Raw genomic sequence first — 17087 nt, forward strand, 5'->3', positions numbered from 1 at the left:
AATTTCGGTCTGTTTTTCAATCCTAGCGTCTTTTTAAAGCGTGAGCATATTCGTGTCAGCTTTCTATTCAGATACATAATATTATATTAAATACAAATAATAAATTTAATCAAGTGTACCTTTTACCAAAATAAGCTTAATTGTCTGCTGGGTTAGCTTGATTTTAAAAATTAATGTGGGATTAAAAAGGAGCAATTTAATGGAAAATGGGCATTGAATTCTGATTGAATGGGCATTGAAAGTTGAGAAAAAATTTAACATTTGCTTTAAAAAATGATATCGAACTGATGATGATTTTCTTAAAACCTTTGCCGTATCTTTTTCGGGGGGTTGGGTGCAAGCATATTTGTAAAATGCGTAGATATAAATTAAAATATAAATTATTTTTGGAGTAAATTCAAATGATATTCAATACCGCAGTATTTTAAAATTAAAAACAGTTTAAACATAATTGAAATTTCGTAAGAATGAAGTAATGCATTTGCGTGATAAGCATAAAATAGTTGTAGTTGCCCAATAATATACTTTTAGGATATTTAACAATTCTCATTTTATAAATTGAAATTGTCTTTATAGTTATCTTCATGTTTATAAAGTATTTGATCAACGAGTCTTGTTATGTGTTTATAATATCGAAAATAAGGAAGAAAGCAGTTTCTGGACGAATAAATACACAAGAAGAGACTTTCAATTCTATTTTGAATCGAGGTAGTTATATTTTCCGATCTAAGATTAATTTATTTCGAATTGCTTTTTGAGAAGATTCTGAATGAAAGGTTTAAAATCGAATTGATTTCAATGGAAGCTTTTGAATATTTTGTGCTGTAACTTCTATTGCGACGCTTACTAGATTGATTGATGACATTACTTATATTGAGATATTATTAATGTTTTGCTCTAATATTTGATAACAACGACAACAAACAAAAATTGCATTCTTTTTAATCGTGTAATACAATTTTTTGAGAACATTTCCTGTAAGCAAGGAAAATATAACTTATTTGATTGAAAAAAATCTATAGTTAATAATAAGATTCTTATATTTAAATTCAGTTTTAAATTACATGTGCGGTGCACTAACCATTATGCATTTTCATTGTATAATCATTATTAGAATCGAGTTTATTTAATATTTTTTCTTCCAATAGGTTTGTATTTAAAATAAGTTTCCTTAATAAAAGCTGCCGTTATGGTAACAGTTATAAAGGCATTTTTATCATATTTTGATGTATCTACTGCATCTTATTTAAATTTTACCGCGAATTTCAGATTATTTCTGAAAGTTAAGTATGACCTCTAAATATCGATAATTTGCACTCTATAATTCGAAACTTCTTAGTAAGAAGCGAAACATGAATTGTATTTTCTGCAGTTGCTTAACTGAAAAGATCTTTTCTACGAATAATAGAATTGAAGGGCAAATAAGAAATTTGTTTTTATAGAAATATGCAAAATCATGTAAAGCTTGTAATATAACAAGTATTATATTAATACATTTTCTGTGGCTTTATTTGCTGGTGTAGTACTGTTTATCTTTAATAGTTGGAAAAGCAAAATTCGACAGGTTTTTGTTTGAATTTAAAAGAATGATTGACAGAAAATGTTTTAACAATGTCGTTTATTTTCGCACATTTTCATCTAAATCTGTCAATAAATTATATGCGCACGATATATTTATTCTGGCTATTGTAGCAAATAAGTGCAACGAAGCAGTAAACACTGAAATGTGAGATTATGATATGGTTTTTTTTATACTTGGTTTGATACAGTGGCGGATTTTTGCACTTGTTTGCCTAGGCAGAGCGCATTAGGGGCTTCACGTTTAATTAGATAGTCAATTTAGTTTCATATTTTGACACATTTTAACATATTAATGACTTATTTTAGTTAATATTTTTATTTATTTTATTAACTTTGTGCATATATTTGCTTTTATTTATCTATCATGACTCCTAACTGGTCAGCATTCATGTTTATACGCAATATTATTGCAACAGATGCTCAGTTTTATAAATATTCTAATAAATAAGTGAAGGAACTTAACCCGATTATACTAGCTAAATTGTTAACATTATATCATATCATTCATAGGTATTCATTTGGCATTCGCTTTTTCATTTGGCAACTAATAAAATGAAGTTTTTTAATCAATATGCTTGCTGTCCTCTCTAGATTTAGCGGTCCTAGGCAGTTGTCATATCTGCCTAGTTGGAAAATCGCTATTAGTTTGGTGGTTCATGTGATGTGATCATTCGGACTGTAATAAAACATCAGTATTTACCGCCACTTCTGTTCTCAGATGCTTTCTTGATATTATATTTGTTTTTGCAGTAACCCTACTAGTACGTCCTTGAATTGAATTACTCGTAAAAAAACCTTACACATTTTTTTTCCTTCTCTGAAGAAATCATGAATTCATCAAAAGTACATAAGAAACCAAAAAGAAATGGTATCAGTTTTGCTTTGCAAAGTGCATATTTATATTTTCCGAAAAAGAAAAAGGTTAATGTCTTATGAAATGATGAATCATTGTTTTCACAAAGAAAATCAATTGCTATTACATTTTTCGATGCTGTGAATATAAACTTAAGAGCTAAACAATGTGAAAATGATTTTAAAACTAAACTGAAAGTTTTTCAAATAACTCATTGAAAAATTGATAATTCTTTTTTGAAAAAGGAAATGCATGTATGTAGCGATGCACTTAGTGGAATCCAAGGCAGTTTGTGATTTGCCACATAAAAGTCAATTTTTTTAAAACCACATTGCAAGTTACGAGGAACAAATCCACTGGAAAAGTGGAACGTACATTTATTATTTTTGTATGAACAAGTATATAAACATTATTATTAAATGATTTTGGTGACTTCTAGTAAGTTAAGAATAGAAATAAAACCAACCTAAGCTTTTTTTTTTCGAATGAGACTTGTCTCTCCAAGGCGATATAACATTTTGAAGTTCTGTTTTTTTCGGTTTAAGTTTGACTTCATCAAAAGAATTTTCTTTGAATATTTAAATTAGTTGAATAGGTTTTAATTATTGTGTTAGAATATAAATAAAAGTAACGCTTTCTATAGAAATACTGTAGAAAATTTTTATAAATTCCATTAATTCGTTAAGAAATATGCTTGCTTAGATTGTTTCTCTGCAACATGCCTTTGATGCTTTTATTTATATGCAAATAGTTGTGCTTAATTTTTTAATTTACAAAATTCATGTGAAATTGAAGCTTGTTTCACGTGAACTTGAAACCATTCTAAACGTTTATGAATTATTTAAAAGTCGCATTATTCCGGCAGCTACGTTCTCACTGAGAAATACGCTTTTGCTAATTATATGCCAATGTTTACTGTTTACTTGGGCTGAGGTTATTATGTGTAGTGAATTGAATGCTCAAATAAATACTGTAAGACGTTGTTAGTAAAACCAAACCCTCTCAATTCCAGCCACATCGTCACTAGTTGCCCTCCAGAGCCGCATGATGGGTAGTGCACCATACAAGTACAACTCCCGGTCTATAAAAGATGAACCGCAATGGGATCTTGGTTACTATGACATGGGTGTAGGTATGCCTGAACCTCCATTCATATATATCATACCTATCTCAAAATACGGCACTGCTTTTTTTTGGTTATGGAATACCCCGCTTCCTTCCCTTTTGCTTCTATCCCAAACTTTGAGAAAGCAAATGTAATTCAGCTTCACAATTACATTTCGGCAACATGATTGTCAGAAACGCATTTGTTAAATAATGGGTGTTGAGCTTGAGTAGTATCTTCATGGAATAAATATACATACTTTGGGTAAGGTGTGTGTTCGGTGGTATAGAACTTTTATTTCATTGGATTTTTTTTAACTCTTGCAGAGTAACTGTGAAATATTCCGCAGTCTATATTTTGAATTGCAGCAATCAATTTGTTATCATCTGGTGTATAGAAAGTAGGATTGACTACAAGGGTGTTAGAATATACAATGAATGCATAAATAAATGCAGCTAAATTAGAGATCTCAATTACTAATTGTATCAAAAGTATACATCAGCGCACAATTTACTTTATAGTCTAATTAAACTCCGTGTGCTTAAAAATAACACTGGATTTATCTAGTAAACGTTTTGTGCAGCATTCGGCAAAATATAAATAAATACTACTATCTTGCCTCTTAATTTATTTATATTCAAATAAATGTAAACTATGAATGAATTTTAATAAATTTTAATGTTAGTAAACGTGAATAAAAGCGTCTGATTTTGCCTTAAAGAAAAATTGATAAACTACTGTGATTCTAAAAAGAGGCCTTTAATCAAGAATATTTTTAGAAAATATGAATAAAATGAGCCGCATTTTGTTGGCTCATTTGACAAACGTAAATAATGAGAACGTGAAATTTGAATGTTTAAAAATTTTATCATAGAAGTGAAAATAACTCAGATAACCGGGTTATTAGTTCTTGGAGGATGCTTATCAAGCGGCTTTGAAGATGGGCAACAGGATAAAGAAAATTGCGGCATCTTAAGAATTTTCGTGATTTCTTTCGGAACTTCGAACTAATTACCGGAATTCACTGCGAAGATAAGTTTGCCTTTGTTTAAATGAAGTATTTTTAACAACAAGCTAGTAATAGATCTTTGATCATAATCTTGCTAAGTTATTATTTTGTGAACAATTCATTTTCCTTCAGTATGTTGAACGAATTTCGACAAATGTACATAATTAGCAATGCATTTCGCATTTTTTATCAATGGAAATCAAATTATTGATGAATATTCTGTGAGCATTTTTCATAAATATGTGCTTATTTACGCTATTATGCTTTAAATAATAAATGCCTTAATATTATTTTATCTTTCAGTAATCAAAAAAGTATTTGTAGTTCGCGAAGAGCTCTCTCAAAATTATAAAATTGTACTTAAAATTAGCATGCTTTTGTGCAACACTTTTTTCTCCTTTCGTTCAACGTACAATTTTTTTTTTATTTAATTGCTTATGGAGATATTTTAATTTTTGAATATTTTTTGCATGCCTAATTCAAATTTTAAATAGAAACTTATTATTTTTCATTTCTTGTGTGATTTATGTTGTACCTAATGACCCTTTCATTTGCTTTTTATTTAATCTGCAGAAACAAACTTAAATTTTAGTCTATTAATTCTCAAGTTGTCTTTAATTACATTAATTAATGAATTGAACGGTCGGTCTTCCATGAATAATGTAAGCAGTGCCGTCCTATCTTTATTAATTTTATGTCATTGTACCTTTAAAATTTTTCTCTGCATGAATAATTATGTGATCTTTTTCTGTGTATATTTCTAAATTTTCTTTATGTAGATTTAATTTTTTTACTACAGTTTTTATGATTTTTTTTCTATACTTTTAAGGAATTGTAGCAAATAATTGTCATCCTCCAAAATTGGTATTTAGAATAAATGAACAATAGCATAAATTTGAAAAACTCCCTGTATAGATATTTAGAAATATATATTAAAGTATTTAAAATTCAGACTGATATATGATTAAGATGATGAATCTAATTTTTTAAAGCTTATTTTAAAAATTTCGGTTTTATTTTCCGTAAATTAAATTTATTGAATAAAAGAAGCAATTATTATAAAATCATTTGTTATTTAAAATAATTAGTAATACGCCTATAAAAGATATTTATATTTAAATATTCATTTCGATAATCTAATAGTGCAATGTAAATTACGTAACGTGCTCCATATTTATAAGTATTATTATAAACTTGTATATTTAAAAATACAAAAGAATTAAAGAATTATCAAACAATAATTGTGCTCTTTAAGATGAACTTAGAAACCAGGGGCTTTAAAACACAAAAGGTGTTATATCTTAAAGGGGTTAATTTCAAACCCTAAAAAGTATGATTCATTAGCGATTATTATTCAATTGGAAGATTTTGGATGCTTCATTATACATCTGTTTTTTGATAAAATAGCGCAAAGTAATTCGAAGAATTTTTTATTAATCTATAAACAATTTGATAAAGCGTGATTAACGTTTATATACCAAATGGGGTTTCCCCAGGATTATCCACAACGCTTTTATAATCCTTCAAACAAATGTCAGGATATTAATTTATGTTTATTTGAACACTAAACGCACAGTGAGCATATATTCAGCTTAATTCATAAAAAGGTGCTGCTGAAATAGCTAATTTTATGTGTAAATCGTCTTGGTGATCCTTTTATTTATAATCCATCGGAACTCATGAACAATCATTTCTGAATTAACTTAATTTCATTAGCTAGATTTCTGACCTTCAAAATCTCAGCTATTATAAAGTAATTAAGGGGCTCTTAGGGTAATCTGAATTTGCTACTGATTTGCACGAATATCCATTTCACTTGCGTTTTCTGTCAATATTAGCATAATTATTCTTTGTTTAATAAATAAATTAGGTACGCCCCCAAAAGGGCAAAATCGTGCAAGCATTATTTCTCAAACATTACCTTACGTGCGTAGTGCTGACTTTTGCGTCATGCGTTGTGAAACTGCTCTTCATACAGTTCGATGACAGAGGGGATGACCACAAATTGAAACCACCGTGGACGAAAAAAATCGCTAAATTGGAAACTTTAAAAATCTTCTGTGCAAAAATAATCCTGAAAATATCTTAAAAATTGTATTTAGGAAATAATCATATTGTTCTGAAAGGAAGATATTTGGCGTTGTAATAACAAGTCAAAAGTAACCTATAGCAAATTCTTCCGGAAGTTAGAGGAGATATGAAAATAATATAAAATAAACACTTACTTATATCCTGTATCTCTTTAATATGAACTAAAATTTTCTTTTCATATTTTTCAAACACTTTTGCAAATTATAAACTGTGAAAGATAAAATTGGCAATTTTTCTCTTTAGTAAGATTGATGCGTGACAGCTGATCGTGTTTCGTTTTCAAATTGTATAACTTTCTTTTGTTAATTCGTGAACCAAAAGCCTCGCAGACTTTTCTGAATCTTCTAAGAAGGTAATCGCCCATCTACCAAGTTTGCGAAATTGGCTCGAAACTGCGATTTTGATGCAGCTAAGATATGAATCGAAGCATTGTCCTATAGGAACAAATAAATTTACTGCATGGGTGGTAACTGGTACCTTTGGCAGTGAGATTTCAGTTAACATACTTCGATATGTCTCTTAATTGTTTCACATTACATGAAAACAATTGAGTCAGTTCCTATTACTATGGAAACCACCCCACATTATAAAGGATCCACCTCCGGACTGATGTTTTGAAAGAAAGGCCTTGTTTCTGAAGAGGTCATGTCAGTAGCAAGAGCAACCATCAAATCCGATTTGAACTTTTTATTTGAAAACATGGTATCCTCCCTCTAAACTAACAATTTTCTAGAAATATTCATTCATTTTCTTAGGAGAAAGCAAGTTTTTTAGATTTTCATTCGAATACATTTCTTAAAATAATAGCTTAAGAGCTTCATTTCATTAAAAGAAAAATATTAAGTTTCTATTAAAACTTCACAGTTAATCAATTAATTGTATATATATTCACAAATGGTATCTGTCTTTTAAAATTAAAATAGTTGAAAGTGAATATCTAAAAATATTAAAAGTAAAATTAATGAAAATAAGCTATCAAAAAAATCTTTTTTAAGGAAAAATACTTGCGCAAGAAACAAATAAATCCGGCCTGAAGACTTTATCAAGGGTCACCTTCAGGCATCAGAAGTGATATATTTTTCTGGAAATTCCATGCTAAAAATTATTCAAGATTTTATAAAAGAAGTATCTCATAGCGCAATACATAAAGTAATAAGAGCATATTTCCTCAGCAAATTGCTCCCAAGATTCTTTAAAAGGAAACGTAACTTAATATGCGTATATTTCAGGAGAAGAATGTATCGATTAAATAACTACAAATTGGATGTTTCTAGAAAAAGTAAATGAACGTTTCATTTAGGTTTTTGAGAGAACATAAAAATTTGAATGAAATAATAAGTTTTGTCTAGAGATTATCTAGAATTTTCTCAGTTGCAATATACTATTAACTTAATGGCGTTTTTTTATGCACTTACTTCCAATTTTGTAGATATTTTATATTTGATAACTTAATTATTTATTTCCCATTATATTAAGATATTCAAGGCAAACAAACAGCGATATTTTTTTGTCGAATCAAATTTATTCTGAAGTGAAAAAGTACATACTTTTTTTTTTCTTTTGACATTGCTCATTTTTTTAATAACTATAATTGTAAAATGAAGAAGAAATAATATTCCAGCTTCCAAAATTAATTTTAAAATTAAATTCTTTTGCAATGACAGTAATTTTGTGATTTGTAACTACATATGAATGTAATAAATATTAATCTGCATGCATTGGAAAAAATTAGCAATTTTTCTTTCCTGGCTTTATTCAATAAAAGAGTTTGAAAGTTACCTTTTCAACAAAAGAACTACAATTTTTTTTTTTTTCAATCATGTTTAAATGTTCTTTTTAATATTTTTGTTAATAAATAGCATAATACTGCCTAATAGAAAAAAAATAATATCTCACTATTTTTGCTTTCAAATAATTTTACTTAAGTCTTTGGAAAAACGCAGAATGCAAATTAAATGGTTAATAAATGTAGGTAAAATTTGAAACAATAGCGCAATTCTTTAAACTAGCATAAAAGTTAATAAAATTATCTTGTAATATAATCGACTTCCGTATAACATCTACAAGTCCAATTAAAAAAATAAATTTCCTAAAAAATATAATAGCATACAGAAAACACTGCTCCAAAAAGAGACAAAGTGAAAAAGTAATAACTACAAAATATAAACTTTTCATTCGAAGTGATAGAATAAAAATTTAAATAATAAAACATGTGAAGCTTCATTTCCTTGAAACCTCACCTATTCTGTAATACATTTTTCCTGTTTCGCATTTAAAAGAATAAAAGCTTCTGTCTTCATTATTTCAAATATCTTCTTATTGAAGCCTTTTTATAAAGCGTGGGAAAATATCGTTATTGGACGCGATTGAAAGTTCTAATAATTGCTATTCTGTTATTGTTTCACAAGTATTGTAATAAAAGAAGGAAGTTTTCTATTTGGCATTTCGATCTTTTTAAAAAGTTACAAATTGGAATTACTTTAACCGATTACAATGAAATTCCAATTTACATGGTTGAACAGTATTGGTTTTTTATATGCTTATTGATACACCGTTGTTCTTTGGTAATTAATTATAAGGCGTTGCATGTTTATCACTGAAATAATTTTGATTTTACATGGCTGTTATTAGCTTTTTTTTTCGTGTTTCCAGTTTTATTTAGTCTTCTAAACATTAAATACATTATAAAATTCACGCGAAGCAATTTTAAAACGATATTACTTTTATATGTGGCACGGGGCTTGGGTTTCTTTATTAAGATTCGACGGCTGCTAATCAGTATCAATTTTTTTAAACTCATCATAGGCATAGTTAATATTTTTTTATTTTCGTTTTGTTTCGTTTTCATGTATTGAATTCCAAATCTGTCTTTCTCAAATGAACTTCAAATTGAAAATTAAAACGAAAAATTATTTCATCTTTTTGATAATTTAACTTTTGTTTTCTTTTCGCTGTTTTTGTAAAATTACAATAACCGTTATTGTTACTACATATTTATCTAGAGAAAAAAGTATTTAAAACTAAAATTATGATTGATTCAGTTTATTGACTTTCGTTCACTTGAATCAGAGAAATGCTAAAACTTGAAGGGTATTGTCTGTTTGAAAATATTTAAAAAAAAAATAAAACTACAGAAATTACGAACGGGAATCAATCGTTAAATATTTGATAGTCAGTTTTGCCATCAATACTCTAATAGCTTGTGTAATAATCATTAAAATGTTTTTCGATTTCATGAAAATTTAAGGAATGATCTTTTTCTTGGTTCCAGAATCATTTCAAGTTGAATAAATAATGTCAACTTGCAATTGAAGGCTGAAAAACTTGTCACTAATGAACTGATCGATAAGTATTAGATATGAATGATATATTTTACAGAAAAATCAGATTTATTTAAATATGCTTTAAATTTATCATTTTAATATGTTTTATGTTCGCGAAATTTCTTCATATTGATTTTAAAAATAAATTAAGATTAGAAAACTGGAAAAAAATTGAATAAATTCTTAATAATGAGAAATAAAAGGAGAAATTTTGTATCCTGATAATTTTTAAGTTTGTCACGCAGAGCGCATCTGTTTTCAATGAGAAATTACTATTCGCTTTTTTTTTAAAGAGTGAATTTTTTTAAATGCCATTTTAACAATTTAGTGAGTTTCTATTTCAAAAAAAAAAAAAAAAAAGTTTTAACATTAGTCCAATAAAAAAGGATACTTTAAAATCTATCTTTTTTGGAAGTTTGATAATTCTTCGAATTTCAGTTCGAAATTGTAGATAAATAGAATTTTATTATTCCGTGCAATTTCATTTAAGAATGATCAATTTTTTAAAAATTATTTTTCGTCACCGCCAGTCCCTTTTCTCTGGTTACATGACTTTTCAAAATCAACAAAATTTATTTTGTTTGTTTTTATAAAACTCAAACAAAATCGAATTTGTCTCTTCTTTTTGCTGAAATAGAATATCATTCTTAAACTATTGAAAGCTACTAGAGAATGATTTAAAAAAAGAGTGCATCACATGATGCATTCATTATAAAACGATTTCCTTAGCATGAATGCATCATAGTCAATTTACTATGCTATACGTTTTGATTGAATGGATTCTCTTGAAATTATTAAATCCTTTTATTTTTACTAAAACAAAACTAATTTGGAAATTTCAAACTACTCAAATTTAATTTTTGAACAAAAGTTAATGCTAACGCAAAGGATTAAATTTCTTTACTGGGTTATATCTCATTTTGCATTAACTGTTGATTTATAGCTGATTTAATCCATCAAGTGTGTCGTCTTTCTTTTCCTAAATATCCATTTGCTTGTTAGAGGAAAGAAATGCTACAAAAACTATTAATTTCATAGCAAATTTAGCAAGAAATTAAAAGGAACCGCATTCTTGCACAAGATGAAAGGCTAGCAATCGATTTCTTAAATGTCAGTATATAATAAGATAATGTAAAATAAATTATCATTAATTGCAACAAATGCAGTTGAAGCTGTAAAAATAAGCATTTAAATAAGCTGCGAAGACAAGGATGTGGAAACGGCGACTAAATATTTGATTTATTGAATAAAAATCAGCATCGCTGATATCAAAGGAGACTCGACGAACTTTTTATTTGCGATTTAATCTGTATATTTTCATTTCAAACTTTTTTTCATTTCTAAATTTATTTAAGATCTTTTTCTCAATTTTTTCCTTCTTAGCTCTTAAACACGACACTTTTATGTATTAAGGATACCTTAACTTTGTTTTGCAAGTCTTTAGTTTCATACGCATTGTGTGTATGTATATTTCAGACATTTTTTAAGTACATTTAATTTTTTGCTAATTTTTATCGGAGAAAAATGCTAAATTACGGGCTAAATGTTGGAACTATTTAGCCCTTAGAATTCTTTTACATTTCTAAGTTTTGTTTTTTTAAAGCCTCTTGAGATTATTGAGTTTAATTTTTGAATTTGCGTATTTCCCAGACTATAGATTGTTCATCTCGAATTAATTGTCAGTTACAAAGTTGAAGTAACATTGGGTAGCAGCTGTTACATAGTTTTGAAATTACAGAATCAAAGAATCTTTCCATACAGACAAACTAAAGTATTCCTGTTATCCTCTGTTTTGATTATAAGTTGAGGAGATACAAAAACTACAAATTTTGTATATTGCTTGGATGAATCACATTAGATATTTGAACCTTAGTACAATATATCTCGCGCTTGACTTATTCAAATGTGTGCAACGTTTTAGGAAATAATTTAAGCTTTATAAGTATTGGTGGTTATATTATTTAAAAATTAATTAAAAATATGTATCAATATAATCTTAATAAGGGAAAAGTGAATAAAAAGAATGGGGAAAAAAAAGAGACATTAAAGAATGTTTTACAAAATTTTTGGGAGAAAAATATTTTAGCGGTGTCTTTTTTCTTGCGAATTTTGAAGTCCATCATATTTGATTGCTATTCTTTGAAAATATTCTATCTGCTTTTATTAACATAGTTCTTAATAAATGATCTGAGTCATATAATATTTAGTTCTATACTATTCGAGAAATAAAATATAAAAATTTCTAACATTTTTAAGAATTAAATTTTTCAAAATTATTACTTGCCCATAAACTCGAAGGTTCAATGCGAAATTAATGGATCGTCACCATTTTTTGATCAGTTTTCGGAAAGATTTAAGCTTTATTTTTCAAAAAATTAAGCATATCTTTTTTAACTTATATATTTTCAGAAAAATATAAGCTTAACGTAGCATTATTTTAAGAAACCAAAACGGAAAATATAGTGTTCAAAATCATTTTTAAATAAAGAAAAGCTTTCGCATTTCATATATTTCCGCTTGAAATAGTTATTTACGGTAAAAAGATTTTAAAATCTTTTGTTTTATTGATGTGCCATTTATTTTCAGGAATTATTATCTGTAGTGATATGAGATCATAGTTTTATAAAAAAATCTATTATGGTTTCATTGGGCTAAATGCTTCTTCATCCGCAATACATTCTGCTATAAATTGCTCTATAATTCGAAAAGAATAATCCAAATGCTAGAATTCTGTTTCTTTTGTTTTATTTTAATGTAATAAAATTTTCGTTTAGTGTAATAAAACAAAGAAAATTAAAAGCCTTTACTATTCATCATTTTTAGTGTTTTCAAGTTGCATAGAATTCATTAATAGATGCCACGTATTCTTAAATGTCGAGGATTTTCAAAGTACACATGCTTAACAAATGTGATGAAATAGTTTCCAGATTAATAATATCTATATAAGAATAGATAACACATATTTCAATTACATTTATCCTTAGAAAGAAAAATTTGAGCTATAGATTTACCCATCCGCAAATCCAGCTCTACATTCTAATCACCAAAGATCTAAATCAATTTAGCCGTTTTCTAAGTAATAGAGTATTTCAATGCATGTAAGATCTCAAGAGCAAGTTATTCGAGTATTAAATCTTTTCACACTATAAAGATAGTGTAAAAGCTTCACTTTTGCATTCTTTATGTGCGAGGATCCGTGTTTTATGAACTCCGAATCATTTATATGCGCGATTCAATGTTCTCATTATCATGTTAAACTTTTTCGGAAGCCTTTATTTGCGATTCTAGTCTCGCCTTGACGCAATCTTGTTAACTCGTAATTGTATTTTGGAAGTTAGCTTCTTAAATGTTATTCTAAGTGGATTCAAGACTTTCTCTTTATTTATAGTTATTAGAGGAAACATTTATTGCTCATCATTTGTCTTTTCGTGGCTCCTTTAATGTTTAAAATCTAGTTAAGTTGTATTTTTTCTTCTTCCGTATTTATTCTTTAAAAGTAATCGATGTCAATAAAGTGCTATTTATCATTGCAATAAAATGTCACGTTCAATTTTTAAATATCTCTACTGGAGCATTTCATATCAGATCTAAAATATATTTTAGAACTTTAAATCGGTAAACGATCTTTACCTTTTCTTTTTTAAATCTTTCAATCTTGTATCTGAAAGTAATGGATAACGGATTGAAATATATTTTAAAGGCTCTTATAGTCATTGACAATATAACTCATTGTTGCGAATTGTCCTGCAGCATTTTGTCATGTTATAAGGCAACTGGAATATATGAAGTAAGCATAAAGCTACGCAAGCATTTTATGGTACGAAAAATCTCTGAAATCTGAGCTTATCAAGTATAAAATTAAATTTTTACTGCATAAATTCATTGTTGGGCACATTTCGGCTTATGCTTCAGAGTTTTGAGTCATGACTTGGAGACATAAATACCTTTTGGTTACTTTTGAGAAGCATATATAGTGGCACAGAATTGGATGGGGTATGAAGAAGATATAGTCAGGAGTTACGGAAGAGTTTTTTAGTTTATAAACGTTTATGAAATTAAGTTTATAGAATTAAAATACAAAGGATGAGATGAGTAGGTCATGTTACTGACATGTCAACTAAGCACACTCCTAGAAAAACTTTCTGGCAATTAAAAAGCAAAGCATCAAGAAAGATCTGAAATTAAATAAAATGATCTTGCTGATAGATTTTAATATCATATGATCAATTTATTGGAAAGTGCCTCTGAAAGCAAATCAAGATGAAGCAAACTCATTGAGAGAACCGGGACCCTCTCTAGATTGTCCAGCCACTGATGAAGACTACGAATTTGAATAGAACTGTGAGGTTTTTGAACTTCTTTTAATGTCTAAAGATATTACTCACACTGTTTGTGGGGGGAATCTGCTTCAACTGACATTATTAGCTGATATCGAATATAAAGTCATATTAAGCATAGTTAATTTGTTATTCAATATGAAATTCTAAGAGTCTTATGCTATGTTATATTTTTCACATAAACATCCTTTTTTTATTGCTGTTGTTTTATTTGTGCACATAATATTGAATTACAAACTGAAGCAAGAAAAATGATGCAATTCCAATAATTGCGAAAAAACTTATGAAATAAATGTTATTTTTAAGTGAAAAAAAAATCAGTGTTATTTTCTAATTCTGTACATATAACGATTTTGAAAAAGATTTGCAGTTATAGATCTCAGTTTTCATTGTATTTGAACGTAGCAAGATTTTTGTTCTAATATAACTTTCACTTATCAAAGTGTTGTGTTAATAATGACACAATTCTAATGCAGTTTCAGATATATCTGGAAAATAATAAATCTACCCTTATATTGCTTAGTTGACAGCTGAATTTGACAGGAAGATTGCAGTAGAATAATCTGCTCGAAAACCTAGATTTCTTGATCTCAAGCGTGAAGGACAATCCGAATAATATAACAAGTGGAAGAGTTCTCCGTAAAAGTTCATGTCTGTTTTTCAGTTGAAATTATATCATTTCTGAGGTTTCTTTCTTTATTACTTCCTATAGTATGAAGGCAAATTCATATCCATTTGTCCCCATAGTGATATAAAGAGTTATTTCTTCTCAGAATATCCGACAATTTTCTCTACACTTCTAGTAGGAACTTCAAATTTTCCGTACTGACAACGTTTTGAAAGAGTGCCGATTATATTGCAGTGTGTTTACGATTCCAACAATCCAATTCATCAGTGCAATGCGCTCCCATAATTTTCACCGTCTCTCTCTCTCTCTTTTTTTCTTCTCTCTTTAATGTATTTCTTTTTATGATTGCTAATTCCTCCTTTAATTCTTTTTTCCATCAGCATGCTTCGTTTACGCCGTTATCTTAATCTTGCAACGTACACCCTGGGAGACGTTTAAATCGCTTCATTTGTAATCCAGGTTCATCTAATTTCATTGTAATCCGATTCGGATCTTGTCAGTGAAAATAACACGATAGCCTAAGCGGAACAGATAGCGTGTGCGCATGACCGAATCTTGCGCCGCAATTAACATAACTCATGTTCGATTTGCGAAAGGGTGTTCAACTTTTCTGTCATCCCAAATGTCGCCAAACTTCCTAGCAGCTACAGCTATCATTATGCCCTATCTTGTTATGGTTATTTGAAAATTGCACATTTCTTTCAGCGGAATGCGTCTGCCAACTTTTCCTCCTCTCGATTGTTCTTGCCCACACGTATAGATTGCAAGCGATGCGTAGTAGACGAATCTTTCTCATAGAAAATACGAAAATTCCAGAATTCTATTGTAGTTTCCCTAAAATAGGATATGGTTCTTTTTTATTTCATGTTTTAATTGTTAATGAACTCAGCTCAACACTTACTGAGTAGCATCAAACATACGTTCCCCAGCCAGTCTCAAAAATGCTTGCTAGATAGATTTTACCCGAAATTCAATACACTCATTGCCGATCCAAATTGACAATTGGTGGAGTAGTTACCCAATTCATAAAATCCTGTTAAATTTTCTTGAAAAAATTAATGAATTTTAAAGTAATTAAAGAATAGAATTTAGTTCTAAATATTAAGAATAGATTTTCTTGCAATAAAAGACTATATTTAAAATAATAGGCTTATAGTTTCCATTTTTATGGATCTAACTCCCCGAGAAGCACATATCATTCAATCCGCTCATAGTATATTATCTGCCGGAACTATGTTTGGCTTCAGAAAATATCAGATAACTATCCAAATATTTATTTTTGCATCAGTTTTTCATTTCATGTTCATATCAATCATCAAATGAAAGTAATGAACCACTTTCTGGGAATTTCTATTCAAGCTTTATTGGTCGAATTATGCTTTTATTCGACTTCAATTTTGCATTTTTTTAGTTATTTATATTCAAATCAAATTTAAAATTATTGAAAAATATTTTTCAATTTAGAAGTATTGAAAATTCGGGAAAAAAAAATATCGTATTTAAGCGATATTAATAGTTATTTTATAATCTTGCTCCTTATGAAATCAAGTGAGATTGCTTATACGATAAAATAATATCACATTGAAATACTCAAAATTAAAAGTCGGTGAATAAGAGGGGAGAGGTGATATACAAATGCATTATACAAAAAGAATTTGGCCCAATAAATATGCTTTTTTTTTTCTTTTTTTTTCATATGAATCTAAGGGATTTCATATATAAAAATTAAGCGTAGGGCAAATTGGAAAGTCTAATATCGTAAAGAACTGATGCAGTGGAAAACTGTGTTTGAAACTTTCTCTTCATTATAGTCAGGTCTATCGGCTTCAAATATTATTATCCATTTTCATTTGTAAACATACTTAATAAAATTTGCTTGCAAAATTTTTGTACATATTTGTTGAAAAGCAATGCTTTTTATATGATGTAAAAGTTATTCTAGCAGTCCTCAACTCATTTTTATTTCTTCTTAAATATTTTCAATCGAATTAATTATTATCTTTTTGCCAAGATGAATACTGTTAAAAGGCTTTCTAAATTTTAGTATCATTTTTTTTTTAAAGTTTGTATCAGATTTTGATAAGTTATTACTTCAAATTGCCGTTTAAAAGATAGTGAATCGTTCACACTTTTTCTGAATGTGAAATAGGCATAACTTTT

At 28.3% G+C, this 17087-nt stretch overlaps 1 protein-coding gene across 2 annotated transcripts in view; it reads left to right on the top strand.

The window, feature by feature from the left end:
- Positions 1-17087, top strand: part of LOC129960294 (homeotic protein distal-less-like) — a 62526-nt gene that overhangs the window by 6707 nt on the left and 38732 nt on the right. The window contains exon 2 of one of the 2 annotated variants that reach the window (XM_056073610.1): positions 3447-3566. The exons of the other annotated variant lie outside the window; for it this stretch is intronic. Within the exon in view, the coding sequence (XP_055929585.1) occupies positions 3447-3566 (120 nt within the window). The remainder of the gene's footprint in view (positions 1-3446; positions 3567-17087) is intronic. 2 annotated transcript variants of the gene reach the window in all.

The sequence above is a fragment of the Argiope bruennichi genome, chromosome X2, assembly GCF_947563725.1.
Source record: "Argiope bruennichi chromosome X2, qqArgBrue1.1, whole genome shotgun sequence".
NCBI classification, from domain to species: domain Eukaryota; kingdom Metazoa; phylum Arthropoda; class Arachnida; order Araneae; family Araneidae; genus Argiope; species Argiope bruennichi.